At 41.0% G+C, this 18,908-nt stretch overlaps 1 protein-coding gene across 1 annotated transcript in view; it reads left to right on the top strand.

Moving 5' to 3' along the window:
* The first annotated feature begins 13,804 nt into the window (after nt 1-13,804).
* pdia5 (protein disulfide isomerase family A, member 5) overlaps nt 13,805-18,908 on the top strand; it is a 62,767-nt gene continuing 57,663 nt past the window's right edge. Inside the window, exon 1 of the mRNA XM_073473608.1 lies at nt 13,805-13,888. Coding sequence (XP_073329709.1) covers nt 13,823-13,888 — 66 coding nt within the window. The 5' untranslated portion in view covers nt 13,805-13,822. The remainder of the gene's footprint in view (nt 13,889-18,908) is intronic.

The following is an 18,908-nucleotide window of genomic DNA, read 5'->3' as shown; positions in this document are numbered from 1 at the left end:
TGCAGGCCTGCTGTCTTTGGGTCAGAGTCCAGGGACAATAGTAACGTGCAGCATAAATCATTTAGAGGCTCTGGATTCTGACAGAGGAAGATAAACTTGTCATAAAAATGGAAATAAGAAATAATAGAAGATTAAAAAAATGATAAAGAAACCATCAGAAACTATAAAAAAAAAAGCACCACTGAGGTCTTTGTATCTGTGTGCCGCAATGCATCTGATTATCCAGCTGCTACACCTGTCACCGGACCGGTCCATGTTGTTCTTCTCAGCGGTTCAAAGACTATTTGTGATGCATGCTCGGCACCTATGTTTACTGTGTGACATCTAAATGGGCCGGTCATACTCGCCGGTAGGCAATATGATGAGATGGGAAAAACACATTGGTTTTTTATATTTTGGTTTTATTTGCTGAGAAATTGTTCACAGAATAGTTGGTTTTACAAACAGAACAAGAGAAAGGCACTTGCGAAGTCCTCTCCACTGCAGATCAGAATCATACTGGCAGAGTTTCGGTTAAGAAAAGAATTGTGCCGGTCGACATGTCCTGAGATATTTCAATGTTCCGGACATGGGAGAAATTCAGGTCAAATATGTTAGCTGAATTTACTGAGTTTAACAACAATTCACATGCATAGGAGGATACCATGCATCATCAACCCAATGACTTGACAATGACACTCGACAATCAATCTTTCCTCACTCCACTTCTTGTTCAGTTCAAATTGTACTTGTTCACACAGAAAGTGAAGCAAATTTTTGCCTCGCATTACTCGTGCAAGTTTGACAGCAGGACCCTTTGTGTCGATTGGTCAGAAACAGCCAGAATACTTGACTGTACATTAGCTGCAAGCTAGCAAGCAACCGAGTGAGTGTGTGTTCAATTCGGCCTCTGACTAAACTCAGCACTCACCGGAGACTGTTTTTTCCCCCTCCAGTCTGTTCTGTTTCCTCTCTCCTCTCTGTGTGTTCATGAGGTAAAGTACACTTACCCTCCAGTCATCAGTCAACAAGGACGAAGAGTGACTAATTACAGTACATTACACCCAGTCCACCTCCGCAGCTCACTGCTGCAGACAGGTCGACAGGTTAGATGTAATCGCACTGCAAAATTCAAAAAATTCACTTCATGTTTGGTGTGAACACAAGGGGATTATTTTCACCAGACAGTATGACTGGAGAGATTTAAATATGCCTCACTTATAGATTTTTATGATAAAAACCAAAAATGGTAATTACCAAATAACGGACACCCTGAATAGCAGACAACAAACCAGATTCATAGGCATCAATGTGAATCTTTTACCAAGGATTCGTTTTTCGAATCCAATATGATTAAACTGGGAGGAGCTACAGACGACACAAACACAACCAACCATTCAGCAAACACTGGAGCAAAGAAGTTCAAACTCTTTCACTGGCGGATGAACTAATTCAGCAGGTCAAACAGATCAGAACAGGGCTGGCAAAAGGAGGGAAATAACATTGGTGTATAGTTTTGTAGTTTTGCGCGTCTTATATGTTCTTTCTGTTCTAACTTTGTGTTGGTGTGACTCAAATTTGACCTGCCAGGGGACTGCAGATGTGAATTAGCTTGAATGGAACATTGAATGGTGACATGCACTGTCCCTTTTTAAAAAATTAATTAATGAAATAAAAATGAACCCAATGTATTTTCTTAAAGAGTTGTTACATTTATCATTATCAAGGTAGACCTGAGGGTTCATCATGACACAAGTGGGTCAGGGTCACAGCCTGAATGCTACACTCTTGCTTCAGTTATAACAGCGTTTAAAGGAAATGTGGATCACGAATAACAGGAACTGGGACAAATCCTATCAGGAGTCCAGGAGAGGATGGAAACAACGCTGAGGTGAATGAGCTGGACACAGTTTTCTCTCTCCAGTTACTCTCCACTCTCTCAGTGAATTTAGCCATTAAATTACATTTCCAGCCAACATCGGACAAAGGGACAACTGCTCTCATCATATTTAGTGCTGCAAAATCATTAGGCGCACACTGCAAATCACAGCCTGACATGCGGTTGTCCAATTACACATGCTTCAGCGATGTAGGGTTGTGAGTAAGAGTGGAAGTGGAGACCAGCGGCCGGCAATCGCCAACTGCTGGTTCTGTGCCCGTCGCTGCAAATGTAGAAAACACACATATGCACACATGGATTTACAAACAGACACATCCACAGACAGCAGACTGCTGACCAGCCGAGATGCATGTGCTGTTCTCTCTAATGAGCCAGTTATACGACCTGTGAGAGACAGTTAATCAAAGTGTGATACTGGAAACAAACCAATGCTAATAAAACTTTAGGTAAACACATCAGGCTCGCTGATCTGCTGTGGCTAATAACCTCCAAACCTGCAGGTAATGCTGAGATAACAAAGCGAATCGTGGCAGCCTCTTACAAACAGAAAAAGAGATGAAATATGTCATAAAGTCACCTTTTTCCTATCAGTGTGTAAATACGTAGCCAGATAAATACCACAGGAGTCCCCAATATGACCTAATCCGAGCCATGTTTGGAGGGCTTACCGCAAACCTGAGCACAGACTCAAGACAGGAGTTGAGCTCTCAGCCTGTGACTCCATTTGGAAGAGATAGAAGCATTTTCAAGGGTGCAGCAGAGTATAAATGAGCCTTATTCCATTAGGAGAGGTTTTGAATGCAGGGCACAACGCGGCTTTTCAGAGTAAAATACCTGAAACCCAGAGATCCTGCAGAGGAACACTGAGGATTCAGAGCCAAAGCAATAGTTTGATGAAGACACTTGACACAACAACACTTGTGCATTTAACAAAGTAGTTTTTTATGTTATACCATCACTTGAATTCTATGTTTAGAGTATATATGATATAGATATACCAACGTTGAAGATAGGTACCACATTTATTTCTCTTTGTTCAGTGCTATCAAACATTTTATTGGAGTCAGTCTGGACAGAATGTGCACAGTGTTCACTTTGCCTAATCTTAGCAATTAATATTGATGTAATATTGTTTTCCCAAATCCCCAATTTCTATATCATGAGGGATCACAAGTATGAAAAAGGTGTGAATCATATGCTATGGCCTTCAGTCACCAGATCAACTCGACTAACCAGCTATGCAGACAGAGAGTGCTCTTCACTGAATGGCGATCATCCCACTTAGGGCTGCACGATATGGTCAAAAAGTGGTCAAATATTAATATTTGCAGTTCTTGCGATTTCGATTTTGCACCTAGTCATATTGCAGGTTTCGATTATTTTGCGATTAATTGTGCAGCCCTAATCCAACTAGAAGATTTCAGATTCCTGAAGAATCTTTGACAAGGAGTGTCAAAACTGTTCTGGAAGCTTGTGCTGGTCCAAAACATTACTAAAACACATAACTACCAGATATTTTAGATCATAGCAACACAAGACAAAGGTTTGAGGAAGAAGTAATGTTGTTACTTACACTAATGCAGTCCAGTCACCAGACAAAAAATGTTGACAGAGTTTCTGCAAACCAAGCATATGTCCTACAACACCTATGATATTACATTGAGTTTACTTGTATGTGACCTGACTTTTCGGAGGGGATGGTGCTGGTGAGAGTGCTGCCAAGCGAGAAACCGCTGTTCAAGTTTCAACATTTGTGAAACCATGAAACGACTGAATAATTTTAACAATTAACAGAACAAATTCCCCCTAAAACCAGGTACTTTTATCAAGACATTGGGACAGTTTCCAGCTGTGTTTGTGGCAAGAGAACTAGGGCTGCACAGTATTAGAAAGAAACTGACATTGAAATATTTAAATTTTCTGTGATATATATGTTGCATTACAAAAAAATACGGAAAAACATGAATAGCTCAATAGATGGTATGGACATGATGTCATAGTGAGCAGAAGTCATCGTGGCTGCAAAAGCACAAAAAAAAAAAAACACTTCTAAAATGTGAAAGAGCTGAGTTTATTTGCTTTACATGACATCACACGTCCTGCGATGTGACTACTGGGCATGTGCACATTGTGATGTCGATGCTGAGATGATATATTGTGCAGAACCATGTAAACCAAAACATGATCTTTTCATAAATCTAACCAAGTGGATTTTGTACCTAAAACTAACCAGAATATAAACACAGAATTGTCATAAAATCAAAGATTAAGAAACATAAAGTTTCATTCTATTTGTGGTTTGCAGAAACATACTTTTCCAACACTTGTTTTGGCAAATGGGTTGCATAATGTCAGATAAATATCTGACTGTTAAAGTCTGCTTCAGTTTGGACGATTAAAACTAACTGGTTGAGTTTAGGGAAGGATTGCATTCATGTATTAAAGAAACAAATGTTAGCTGTTGGAGGCAGATGGGAGCAGAGCGCTGGCCCAAGAGTTTTACGGCGAATCGATATAACAACATCGTGCTATAAATGACCAGTTGTGGCTCTAGTGAGGGCCGTTATGAAATCCAGTGACACACTACTGGCAGGAAAGCACAGCATAAAACTATTTCACAATATTACAAAATTGGAGGGGATGACAACACTCATAACAGGATATTGATGTCATAGTGACCCAGCTCGGCTCTCCTAAAAAGTTAAATCAAATGAAAACTCATAATAGATTATCTGATGGGAGCCTTCAGGAAAGTGTTTCTCAGATCTCTTATGAGTACTTTGAACATTCATGAGACCTCTAACTTAAGAGACCTCTCTAGTGTCCTGTAAAGCAAAAACGAATAACCTGAGAGCCCATCCAGCTCACAGGGCCGCTGGTTCAGAGTGGTATTAAAGCAGCGGAGCGGGGACAATGTTCCCACCGTCCCCACAATGGGCTCAACACCCATCTTCCAGCCCAGTCCTCCGGGTCACATCAAGCCTTGAATAAGCTCCCTTCCTAAAGCTTCTGGGGGTTTCAGCCATGCGTCCAGAGCATCAATGGGAATAGTGTTCCTCCCCCCACAATGGCCAAATCAACTGTGGGAGCACTTTCTCCTCCTCTCGCGCCCCTTTTATTCTCGCCCTGCTCAGACCTTGCCGGGGCTGAACAGAGGAGGGACAGGAGAGAAAAGGCACATGCCTTCACGTCCGCTTCGCACGCATACAAAGAGAAAAATCAAATTGCTCAGACATGCACGCATGCGCACACGCACGAATGAGCGCATGCTTGCACACAGCACACACTCACACCTCGTCTAATACCAAGAGGGATAACAATGAGGAAGGAAGAGAAGGAAAACACTGAACAGTTTGGCGCTGCGAGGAAAACACCTTCAGTTGAAAAGCTGTCTTTCAAATGACCAGTAAAGGAGAAACACAGTGCAACTGTATATTCTCATGATGGTTACAGATCAGTCAGAGTTACACTAAACCAGGCCTGCAACAAGTAATTATTTTGATTAATGATTAATCTGTCAGTTGCTTGATTTTTTAATGAACTAATCATTCACAATCTCAGAGACCACAGTGAATTCTTTAGATTGCTTTTTCTTTCTGCAATGCAAAACCTCAAAATCTTACTGAGCAAGACACTTAACATAGAGAATCATGTAGAACAGGGTCTTCAACGTTTTGCAGGCCAAGGACCCGTTAGCGGATGGAGAGACAGAGCAGGGAGCCCCCACTACATATATGTATAAAATTATTTGCATATTAAACTAGGCTTACATTAACATGTAGGGCGGCCTGTAGTGCCATGTATAAATAAGTCAGCAGGCACATTAATGTCACCTTTGAAATTCCTCAAGTGGAGAGCCTTGCAGAGTCTCTTGCTCGATAAGTTACAACAAAACCATCCATTGTGGCTCACAAGAATGTCTGTACACCTGGGTAACAATACAGACAGCTGGCTAATGTGGGGCAATAACATGCAGTTAGCAGGCTAGTTCACCTACATGGATAAGTGCCACACGGTCATTGAGGATAGTTGTGTTAGCTTGCTCACATGATGGACTACCATCAGTGTTGTGCAAATTATAGGATTTTTAATGAACCTGTCTTTGCTAATATGTTGGATTCATGTTCATGTGAACTTTCAGAAACTATCATTAAAAAGAAAAAAACAAAAAAAAAAAAACTTTTGTAGTGGCATTTTTTGCAGTGTGGCAATTCAACACATCAAGGAAAAGGATTCGGGCTACTATAAAAAAAAAGAATTGTGTTTTGATTTTTTTTTTTTCAGAATTCATACTTTAAAACAAACAAAAAAAAATGTTCACAGTAAAAAAACAAATATATTCAATTATCAAGTATATAAAACACAGACAAGCAGCAAATATTCATATGTGAGAAGCTGGGAACAACACATATTGTTACATTACATAAAATGACATCATATTAGGTAGAACATTTCCCTCTGCAGTTTATTTTCCTGCCTGACAGACTGTTTGCCCTTTTCATCTCTGTTCATCCTGTTTGTAAAGGTACAATAAAAACATCACAGGGAAAGGGAGGGCAAACAACGATGATAACGTTCCAGAGACAAATTGAGTCTGTTGGGTCGCATCAAGCTTTAATTAGCAGGCTTGCAGACAGTGCAGAGACGCTGCAGCTGTATCAGATTTCACAGACGGCGGAGGTTGCGTGTTGAGGCAGACAGAGGCCAGGTTACAAACAGACAGACACTGCGAGCCAAGGCCAAGCTAAGTGCACTCTGCATTCAGAAACAATGAGATCCTCGGAGGCTGAGGGGACCCAGACAGACATCGTGGAATTATTCATTTCCACCCACCGGCTCAGACTGCACCACGCACACCGCTGGCCTCCGTCTGCTGACGGCTCAAACCGTCTGCTTATCACAACTACACATTCTCATCACCTGTGAACAAAAGGCTGAAAGAAAGTCTTAGGGAGATTCTCTTCAGGGTGCTGCTGGAGCGAGTTGTGTCTGACGGGTAAAATTGGGCACAGAACGCTCACGTCAACCTCCAAAAACATCCAGACAGAATTTGCATGTTTCTGTACAGGCTGACAAATAGCTGAGGAGTGATTTCATTTGAAATCGAATGAGGAGTACTCAAGCACAGGGCTTCAGAGTGCGCTGAATGGAAAATGGCAACATTTATGTGAGCACTGTGGGACAGCATAATAACACTCAGGTGACAAGGCAGCAGCGCTTTGTATTCTGGGTATAAAGACCACAGTGAATATTGAGGCCAGGGACTGCCACCAGAAGTCACAGCGCCTGAGACTGTGATTTCAAATCTGGCATTATATTTACATAACAGACAGCCGCAGACTGTCAATGTGGCTGCAGCGTTCAGAATATATAGAGGCACTTTAAGGAAGCATCTCTCTGCGTGTCTCTTCACTCCTCCTTGAAGCGTCTTGACAAAAACGCGGTATGTTTTCTCCTCTCTCTGCATGTGGACAGCTTTGTTTTTCCTCAGCGTGCCCCGACCTAATTACCATGTGAATCCTGCTCAAGAAGGCCACTTTAAAAGTCTACAATCTCCCCGCTTCACTTTCACATACCAGGTTCAGGGAGTGTAAAGAGGGAGCAGAATCAAGATCAACGGTCGGCAGAGCACGTCTCAGCCAGTCACTCACTGCCTCGCAGCAGCTCTCGGAGCATCCTTCCTGGGGTTTTAAAGCGTGGAAATGCATCTTTGTCATGGCCGCTCTCAAGTCGGGATTCATAAAAAGAGCATGAGGTGTTAGAGCGCATAAATAAACTGAGGGCTGGTTTGTATGAGAGGCGACAGATGTCCCGGAGTGCTTGTTTGACGTGCATGAAAAGCCAAACTGCTGAATGACAGACTAACAGCAGAAACATCATGCTGGAGAAGTCGTCACTTTCTGCTTTGGTTGTGGTCGGTGCAAAGCTGCACTTTGAAAAAATGCTCTGTTAACTCTGGATAGACATTTATTTTCCTTATTTCTAGGTTTTATAGATCTGCAGATATCTGTGCGTTAACTGTGTGAAGAGTGTTGCCTCAAACCAGACTGAATCATATTTGTTATCTGTATTTGTCAGTTATCTCTTTAGACATAACTCTCACACACTCGTGGAGGTCACACTGAACATGGCATCATTTCTTTTTCCTAGAGAGCTGATATCAGATGGAGGCGAGGACAGATCAAGTTCTCCACACATTAAACTTTTATATCCGTTTGTCCGCTCTCAGATGATGCCCCGACAACAGAGAGAATCCGCGCGGCACAGTTTAAATATGCATCATTAAAAATTTGATGAAGAGGCTGCCAGCTCATCTCCACACCTACCACATTTGTTAATGAAAATGAATTATTAATTGTCGACATCAGATGCCGCAAAGATACAGACCTCTAAACTTTCACACACTGTAACTACAAAGACCCGGTGGAGCAACGGAGAGGCAGAGAGAAGGGGAAAGTGAACATAGAGGTGGTCTAAAAAGGAGCCGGGCCGGAGGGGGGAGTTGTGTTTTGTTTCACATCTCTTTTGCTCTGCTGGTCTGGTTTCCCCCCCAACCAGGACCTGTCAAGAGCCCTCATAAGTTCATCAAAGATGAAAACCTGTTTTCCATTTGAAAGGACTGACCGGGGATACTGAAACAGCTCTTCATTATAACAAAAGCGTTAATCATCCATAAGACAAGCATGTGGGCCTGACAAAACCTGTAAGAATATATGAATATCAATCAAAAGATGGGGGAGATATGGGACTTTCACACGTGTTGACGAGAGAATAAAAATAAAAGCGAGAGCGGTGCCAGTGGCTGTTTTGAATTTCAGACGGGGAGAATTGGGTTGTTTGGATATGAACCAGGACTCTGTGCTGTAGTTGTGTGTAATGATTACTCTGCACTGAGAGAGAAATTAGAGGAATAATAACTGTGAAAAATGTGAATGTTTGTTTAATTGGATCTCTAAGTGATTCCAGGACACCGATATAAATATTTTCTGTCCATGGCATGTTTTAAAGTGAAACTCAGGTTTGGACAAAGCCCAACAGCAACACAAACTTGTTATGTTATCTGACACAAATTTCCCAAACCTCAAAGCAGCCGTGCTCAGCTGCATTTGAGAGCCATCTGAGTGTTAATGAATAATAGAGTGTCCTTCATTGATGCCGTTGAAGAGACTGAGGCTCAATAAAATGACGGATGAGAAAATAGTGCAGCGCTAAAAGAGCTGCTGAGCCCCAGTGGTGGCTGCACACTGTTGGTGAAAAAACAGCTTTCAAGCGAATAAGTTGTTTGATTAATTTAGCTGAGTGAATGTGATATTTTAAGCCTCGAAAAATGCCAGCTATGGACTAAATGTCTCTGAAAGCTGTTCCCGGTAACCGCCTGCAGATAAAAGCTTGTTCAAAAGTGCTTGACATTTAATCACCGAAAGCAAAAACATCACACAAGCAATAATCCATTAAAGCACAGTCCCTCCCTGCATGTTTTCATTTGTCCCAGCCTGACTGAGTGCTGAACCTTTGCTCCGGCACACAGACGAGCTGTTTCTCTGCTCACTTGTGGAGAACACAGCAGAGTCCAGCGGCACATGATGCAGCAAACTTCACCTGGCAAGGTGTTCTCACAGCTGCACAGCGCTGCTCAACACTGCCCTCTGTTGCCCTGCAACAACACAGCCCGTCTCCCGCTCCGACCATGCATCAGTATAATCAACTTAAATACATGCAAGAGGGAATTGTCCTGCACTGCATTTATTTGTTCATCATCCCCACCCTGGAAAGCTTTCTGCTGGACACTCATCCTTCTTTAGACTTTTATATAAAATTAAATCTGGAGTGTCTGAGTGTGTCGGGGAGAAATGGAGAGGCAATTCAACCAAGTGACAAGCTCATGAATAATGACTTTCTGAGCGAAATTTGAGTGTTTTCATGCAGAATTAGTCCGACGAGCATTTGCGCGGATTTGGAGAGAGTAGAGGGAGATAAAAACACTCGCACTGTGCGTAAAGGCTGCGCATTCCGCGCGCAAAGGCCAATTTGTCAATCGGGAATTGATAAGCAATGAGGTCATTGTAAGCAGTCTGAAGTCGGACGACAAAACACAGGAGCAAAGTTGTGAGAAGGACAAAGAGATGGTGACATCTCTGTGGTCCAAACGAGGTGATCGTGTTTTAATTAAGACAATTTGTGGAAAACATCAGAATTGAAACGCAAAACTCTTAGACAAGCCACTTTTCCGACAGATCCTGTCACGAAGTTTCCCCTGATGATTATTTTTTTTAAAGTTGTCCTCTCGTCTGGATCGGGACCACGGGCAGCGTGCTGCACAAAGTAAGTTTGAGACAGTGCTACTGTGGCAGGCTCAGGCAGCTCCTGCAGCCCACAAACGCTCCTCTGATCCTGGGATGAAACGTGAGTGGAAAGTAAAACTGGCGTGGCATAAAGGAGCTGCTAACTGCTCTGAATAACACATGCTATCAACGGACAAATCAGCTCGCCTGAAACAGCCAAAGTGGGGGAGAAACGCGCAGAAAAGTGTTTGACATTTAGAATGTTTAAAAATGCCACAGCTCTGACAGAAAAAATGGTCCAGAGAGAGACGGACCCCACAGCGTGGCAGAATAAAGCTTCCGAGTAGCCAATCCATTAATGATGGAGGAGGGATTTTATTCTATCTAAGCAGGTTACTCGCACTGAGGCATTGTCTGCATTTTTCTCTCCAGTATAAAAATCCAGCACCTCAGTCACTGTCCAACACATCCATTTTCCTCTGTAACCGCACATCTAAAGCGGGATACAAGCTGGAAACTGGAGCACAACACACCTAAAAAGTGCTTTTGTATCAGTCATTTCAGGTATTTCGCCACAGAAAAGAAAGAAAAAGTGATTTTTCCTTCTTACCTTCGAAGGTGTTTGTATTCCCCAACTTGATGACAATGCCAGGCAGAGATGAGGAGAGAATCGGACTCGCACTCTTAAGCAGTGGAGACAGAATAGAGACGGGTTCTACTGTTGTGTCCTCAGCCGCTGTGTGCGTCACTCTCCGAGCGACCTGCAGCCAAAAACTGCGCTCTCTCTCTCTCTCTCTCTCCCTCTCCCTCTCTCTCCGCGAGCGTCGGACGATACCACGGGCTGAGGAGGGACCGGGTTGGGTGGGGTGGAGGGGAGGAGGGGGTGTGGTTGTAAGAGAGAAAGGATGGGGGCCGATTTGCAAGCGCAGTCGGGAGGAAGTACGCATGGACACCCCCCGGAGAGCTGGAAGGGTGTCGCAACAGCGCGTCCGTCCAGAGCCGGAGCAGAATCACAGCGTGGACCTGGGAGACAGAGAGGCTTCTGGGAAAGGGTTTTCTCCCTGCATGTTGTTGTCTGGGACCTGCTGTGTGTCTGTGCGCGGGGGTAACCTGGCGATACAACTCCTCCGGGCTTCCATGTGTTTTCTCTGCTGCTGTGCTGTTTTTGTCCAAAGTAGACAGTGAAACTCAAATAGTGAGCACTTACAAAGGGATTTGAAAGACCAAAATCATTCTGTTCCGTTCTGTTCTATCATCCAGGTGTAGACTGAGGAAAATAGAAAGGAAAAATAAGAGAAAAAAACCTAAAATATATAATAATATATTTATATAATAATAATAATAATTTGTTGTTATGTAGTTTTACAGTCTCAGTACAAATTGAAATTAAAAGGAAAACAACTCTTTAAACCTCAGTTTGATACAGTAAAACTGAACTGAACTGGGCAATGATGTTAATTTTTAGCAAATGCTCCACGCTTCAATTTCTACACCAAACTCCATTGGAAAAAACATTAATTTAAGCATCCGTGGGCTACATCATTTTGATACAGCACAAACAACCCGTCGTCTAATACTAATATTTTATCACTTGTGGTGTCACAATAATAAAAGCAATCAGTAAAAACCAAACTCCATCAAAAAAACATTGATTTATGCAGCTCCATATCACTTTGATACAGCACAAACCCCCATGTCTATTCTATTCTATTCTATTCTATTCTATTCTATTCTATTCTATCGGTGACTAACATGATGTAGGCTGTTTTCCTTCTTTATAGGCTACCTCAATTTGATACAGTACAACTAATGGGCAAGCTGAACAGTTCTCCAAAATTATATTTCTAAACCAAACTCCATTGGAAAAACATTCATTTATGCAGCTGTTGGCTACATCATTCTGATACAACACAAACCCCCACATCTCATGTATTCAATCACTTCTTGTGCAGGATCACGATAAGGAAAGCAATCAGTATAAACCAAACTCCATTCAAAAATCATTGACTTATACAGCTCTAAATCATTTTGATACAGCACAACCCCCCATGTCTATTCTATTCTATTCTATTCTATTCTAGTTACTTAAATAATGTAAGTAAATTATTACTTCTTGTTTGACATCATAATGAAGAAAACAATTCTTTCTTCATACCTCAGTTTGATACAGTACAACTAATGGGAAAGCTGAAGTGTAAAATAACGTTCATTTAGCGAACTCTCCACAATTGTATTTCTAAACCAAACTTCATTGGAAAGAACATTAATTTATGCAACTACATCATTTTGATACAACACAAACACACCCCCACGTCTCAGCTATTCTATCACTTCTTGTGCAGGATCATGATAAGGAAAGCAATCAGTATAAACCAAACTCCATTCAAGAATCATTGACTTATGCAGCTCTAAATCATGTTGATACCACCCAAACAAACCCCCATATCTATTCTATTCTATTCTATTCTATTCTATTCTATTCTATTCTCGTTACTTCTATCAGTGCAATGTAGGTTTTCTTTCTTTAAAGGCTACCTCTGTTTGATACAGTACAACTGATGAGCAAACTGAACTGAAAAAAATAAGGTTGAATTGATTATTTTATATTCTTTTCTAGTGAAATAAAGAATGTAAGTAAATTATTACTTCTTGTTCGACATCACCATGAGCAAAACAATTCTTTGTTTATACCTCAGTTTGATACACTACAACTGAACTTGATGAAAAAATTACAATAATTGTAGTGATTCCTCAAGGTTTTCTATTTCTAAACCAAACTCCATAGGAAAAACATTCATTTATGCAGCCGGAGACAACATCATTTTGCTACAACACAAACAAACCTCCCATGTCTCATCTATTTTATGACTTCATGTGTGGCATCATGATAAGGAAAGCAATCAATAAAAACCAAACTCCATAAAAAAAACAAACATTGATTTATGCAGCTCCACATCATTTCCATACAGCACAAAACACCCATATCTATTATATTCTATTCCATTCTATCGGTGCATAATGTAGGCTGTTTTTCTTTATGGGCTACCTCAGTTACAGTATAACTGATGGGCAAACTGTAAAATAAGGTTAATTTGAAAAATATTCTCCACTTTTTCTATTCTATTCTTTTCTGTTCTGTTCAAATATAACGCCACTATAAATGCATTAACTTCCGTGCATGGTAGAATATGCCATAATACCTTTTTTGTTTGTATTTTACTTAGAATTTGTGGTCAGTTTCTAAACATTCATATTATATAGCCTAATTAGCTCGCACGCATCAGATGCTGTGCAGCAGTTTACAGCTATTATCAAAGCACATTTGCTAAAGGAGCGGAAGTCGAATTGAAAAAGAGCTAATTACGAGCCATTCAATCACAAGCCAATTTACTAATTACCCTCTTGTGTAATTAATTGTCCTCTAACATGGCTGCATTACGCTGATAAAACACTAAATGAATGTAGACTACAGTACTTACACTCACTGCTATCTAAATAACACGACAGAGGGTGTCTGCCTGGTTGGAGGCTGGAGGAGGCAGGTGAAACACCTACCCGCCGAATATCCCTCCAAACTACATTTCCCATGGAGCCTTGCGCCGTGCCCAAGAATCCGTGGAATACCGATTGCGCCTGCGTATCCAGACGTGGCAACGGCATCATGGCCTCTTGGAAGCGCGTCGGGAGTCGGATGAGAGAGGCGAAAATGTTGATGTTGGTGCTGCTGGTGAGTGAAACGAGCCTCCTGTGTGTGTGTGTGTCATGTAGACTGCGGCGGGTGTGTGTCTCAGTGCCGGAGGGTGTTTGTGTCCGGTCGGAAACTGAGCGGGAGAGAGAGTCCGGGTCGCTGCTCACCGCGGCTCCTAGCCTGTCCGTGCAGGAGGTAAAGTTGACAGCCCTTGACTGAACTTGGGGCTCGCATTAGACGCTAGTTGGCCGGGTGGTGTTGGTGGTGTCGGTGTGGGTGGACTGCGGTGTGTGTGGCGCAGGTACCACCACCGGGGCTGTTTATGTAACGGCCACAGAGAGCGGTTGCCGCCTGTGTAACACACGGGTCCCCTCCCCTGTGAGAGCCATACCTACCACAGTGTGCTGTGAGAGGTAGACTCTGGACAGCCAGACCTGCTCAGCTAACTTATCTTTCCATACACGTTGATCAGTTTGAAGACTCTGCTGTGTGCGGTCTGGTCCGTGCAGCAGGCTGGGTTATTGTTATTAACACCCCAGATGGTTTCTGTGACTCACTGAAACCATCTCAGTTTATAAAAAGGGAATTGAAAGTTCAAAACTTTTTGTGACTTACACAACAGTATTGTTAACTCACAGGTGGGTGTGAGCCAGCTACTACTGTAAGTTGAATCTGTTTATAACACAAGTGCAGGATCCTTTCCTGTCATGTGACTGTCTCTACTCAACTGGTCAGGCTGCATAAAATAATCCTCACTGAATGAAGATTATTTTCACATGCACAATATGGTTTAGACCAGGGCAGCAGCACACAGTTAGTTCTATGTCCTGTTAATCTAATATAGGTTTTGTTCTATAGAATGGTAAATAATTCTCGTTACAGTGAGAGTCAGAGGAAATGTCTTCAAATTGCTTCAGTCAAAAATCCCAAATATTCCATTTGCTATTCACACACTAAATGTTGGTGTTTTTGCTTGATGAGTGACTTAAAGGACTGTAAATATTCTAAACACAAGGTTCGAGTATGTAGCCAATCCTGGAGCCTACCATCAGCTCTCCTCTTCGAAGGATATGTCAAGATCATGTTCAAGTGTATTTGAATGGCACAATTCAAAGTGCTTTAGATAGTGATATAAGTATAAAATGATGACATACGCTTGGCTGCCAGTTAATTAGACACACATGGCTTGAACTAGTACAGTCTAGTATGAGAGTTTTACAACAGATTCCCGTTTCACAAAGGTCTCGTAGTTGTAGTTTGTGGAGCTGCACCTTGTTATGCTGTCAGGTGTTTCTATTAATTTGTCCACCCCATTAATAACATTTAGGATAGGCTCATTAACAGAAACACCTCTGTATATTGTAAAACAGCTCAACACCACAAACTACAGCCTCAGCCTATTTATATACAACTATCTTCCTCCAGAATTACCTTAAAGTTCCATATTGTAGCTTTAAAAGTGATACAGTCCATCTCCTGCTCTGCGTCCTGTTGAGCAGCAGTTTGTAAATAAGGGTGGAGATTGAGTGTGTGTTCCTGATACACTCTGTACGCCTTTGGACGGTGACACTATTTGATATTTTGGCCCTGTGCCACAGCTCAAAGATCTGTAATGAAACAGTCATAATCATAATGAAATCATGAGTTTTAGGCTAATGTACTCACTCGCAGCTTTAATTCAGCATTGTTCATACCCACAAAAGATGCACGATGTAGGATTTGTAGCTCTTTTATACATAGTTCAATTTAAAGGGACCAAAATCAAATTGACAAGATAACATAAGCTTAAGTAAACTGTCTATTTAACATTTGGTTATTCATTCATTACCTGTTCCTGTTATAGATGGAAACACCCTCAAGTTAAAGTTTAAAGTTGGTATATAACCTCAAAGGCAAGTTTAATGTGCTGGAATACAAACACAAAGCATTAGAACAGGTGTTGCTGTCCTTATGTGGCACATGATGAAGCTCTCCAATCTAAAGTGGCTCACAGTTCTCATTTGTACATGACTGGCAACATGTCGAATGTCAATGAAAACTGCCACATTGTAAAACTAAAACACACACGTAAGTGAATATGATGAAGATGAATTTAAGTCCGTAACATGATAATCTGAAAAGTCAAGTAAACATTGTGACAAGTTTTGAAACATTTTGTTGGTTGATGTGATTTTACTATCAATAAAAATGTATACCATTTTTGGGATAATTTATGTTATTTTCAAAGATTAGCAATGACAATGGCATAAAGTGCATTAGGAGGATTTGCTGTTTTATTTAATTGTAAAAGTTATACCTTTAGGTTTTTGACATTTGGTCAGACAAATCAAACAATTTAAAAATGTCACCTTGTCCTCTAGGATATTGTGATAAGCACTTATCACTATTTTTAAACATTTTAAATGTTTAATAGAAAAACACATTAATCAACAGATTAACGATGATGGAAAATAATTATTAGCTGCAGCCATATTCATGAAACATCAATGTTGATGTAGTACCATGATTAATGCTGTCCTCATTACCACTACTGACCTCATAGCTGACTACTAGCAGGTGCGTCCTGTCTGTGTGTTCAAGGTTTAGCTGTCAAAACTATTTCATCCAGACACACAAACACAATAAAAGAACCGTTTGCTTCACTTCCTTATGGCTGGTAAACTGAAAATGTTGTCAATGATAATAGTTCTGTTTTCAGGCCTGAATAACCGATATGTGTGACCCTACCTGTGTTCAGTGACATTCACAGACTCACAGAATAAGCAGAGTAAGCAGCCATGTGGGGACTGCCCCTTACTGATTTCTCCCCCCAAAACAGATTTTATTGACAGTCAGTCCTCAGCAGGTATTTCAGACACTGTGCACATACACACTGTCATTATCACACTTAAACAAAAGTTCACCAGTGTCTGTTTCTTAATGAATACAAACAATATTATGTTGATTTCCTGATTGCTGTTTATCTGAAAGAGATGGCTTGTTTTTTAAGACATTTTCCCCTATTTACTCACTGACTGACAAACTGATGAATGCCTTTCTCTTGTCCGTTAGCAGGAGGTTCAGGCCGATGATAGATATTTTCAAATAACGAGATATTTGCCGTCATTTTCAATATTCATATGTATATGTATATGTAATATGTTATTTTAATAGTGTTGTTTGTGTTGGAAGAGGCGATTATATTATATTATTATATTATCACGATATTTGAGCAGGACCATATCACGATGTAAAAGCCCAAGCCTGTTTGGTTTTTTGTAGAGTTGAGTTTCTGATTTAATATTTAGTTTCTTACATGTCCACAGAACCAAAGGATTTAACATAATATGAAACAGAATAAGCAGCAGATCTAAATGTTTTGCATTTTCTTGCAATTCATTGTTTCTGATGATAATCTGATTTATCAAATAAGCTTTACACGTGGTAAAAGTAGCCCAGCTTAGCTTTACTAATTGTCAGCATAAAAAGTAATAGCACATCTCAAAGGATATGAAATACTTTTGAAAAGACAAATGGCTAATCTAACAAAACTACATGTTATAATTTATAGATATTTATACTGTAAGTCTACTTGCATTAGTTTTAACAAAGAAATGAGTTTACCTCACACAACAGTTCCACTTTCTTTTTACACTACATTTGTCCACAGCCACAGTGGCAGAAAGCCCAAACGTTATTAACAAGTACAAATTCTCAAATACTTTGACCTGTGAGCTACTGAGCCCACAGAAAAGAAGTAATTGAGCTAAAGTAGGCCAATCGTAACACTCAGGATTAACACCAAACTGCACACAAAAACAAAGAAAGTCATCCATCCAAACGGGTCGAAGAATATTACAGGAAATTCAGTTACATTTGACTTGTAGATAAGGCATCCATGATCCTGTCTGACCCTCAGTTAATGTGATAAAGTGTTTGATTCCCCCCAGACTGACCTACTGTGTACAGTTGGCCTTCCTGATAATGAATATATCCTCAAAAGTAGAAATTATTCATCCTTTTAGCGATGAGCAGTCAGTTTGAAATCACTGTTTATTTAACAAAAGAAGTCCAAGTTTAAATGTTGTCTGAACAGAAGCAGTTGTGCTATAGTCCATAATGATGATTTTGGACCAATAATTTTCTGATGAAAGAATGAGTAAACACGATTGTGAATCTGACTTGACATCTGATGCTATCCGTCAGTACTTGACCCAGTTTTCTAACTCTATTACTGCAGACACATTTTGATGAGTAACACAGAAGTACTGAGGTCTGATAACAGTCTCATCCCACAACAGAGGCTTGGTACCATGTCAGTGGGCCTCTCCTCTCCTCTGACTTCCATTGCTTGTAGCTGAAATGCGATAGTCGTTAAAGCTGCTAATTGATTGCTCCGCTGCTCATTTGAGAGCTAAGAAGCCTCTAAATCGGCGCACTGTGTGTGTTATCGGATGCTGCGTAGCTTCCTTTACAATGAGTCAGTCCACACACACCTGACTGGCTCATTAGTCAGACGAATCTCAAGGCAAGTGTTTGACAAACACTGGTGTGATTTGTGCTGATTCAGTACTGCCCCTAGAACTGGATGCCATTTATTAAGCAGATTTGTCACAGCAGATGGAGGGTGTGGGCTTGCAGGCGGGGGCTGGGCACCTGCTGCTTAGTAAGCGCCACATTCTTTACAGTAATGTGACGGGACATACCTTTATGGCAGATAAGGAAAAGCGATCTATAGAGCACTAATGGGTTTCCTCTTAGTATTGAGTCTGAGTTTGGCTCCAGTTCTGTAATCACTAAATGCCATTTTTAACCTTGCAGTTACAGTTGTCATATGCATGGTTGTGGTATGATTGATGAGTGAAGACTTTCAGGTAGATTACACTGATGAGAAATGATTTTCGTTGGGAGGTAGAACTGGGTAAATGAGAGTTGACATTAAAGATGTTGTCTGATTGTGACCTCCATCAGAGAGCTGGCGGCTTTAGTGGCATTATAAGAGAGCCCGCATTTTGATCACTGTTGCAGCGATGTGGATATAACGGGTTCAGCTTCACTTAACTCTAGACTTTTGTTGTTA

The sequence above is a fragment of the Pagrus major genome, chromosome 9 (genome assembly GCF_040436345.1).
Source record: "Pagrus major chromosome 9, Pma_NU_1.0".
Lineage (NCBI taxonomy): Eukaryota > Metazoa > Chordata > Actinopteri > Spariformes > Sparidae > Pagrus > Pagrus major.
Note: the sequence above shows the minus strand (reverse complement) of the source record. Positions and strands in the feature narration are given on the sequence as shown.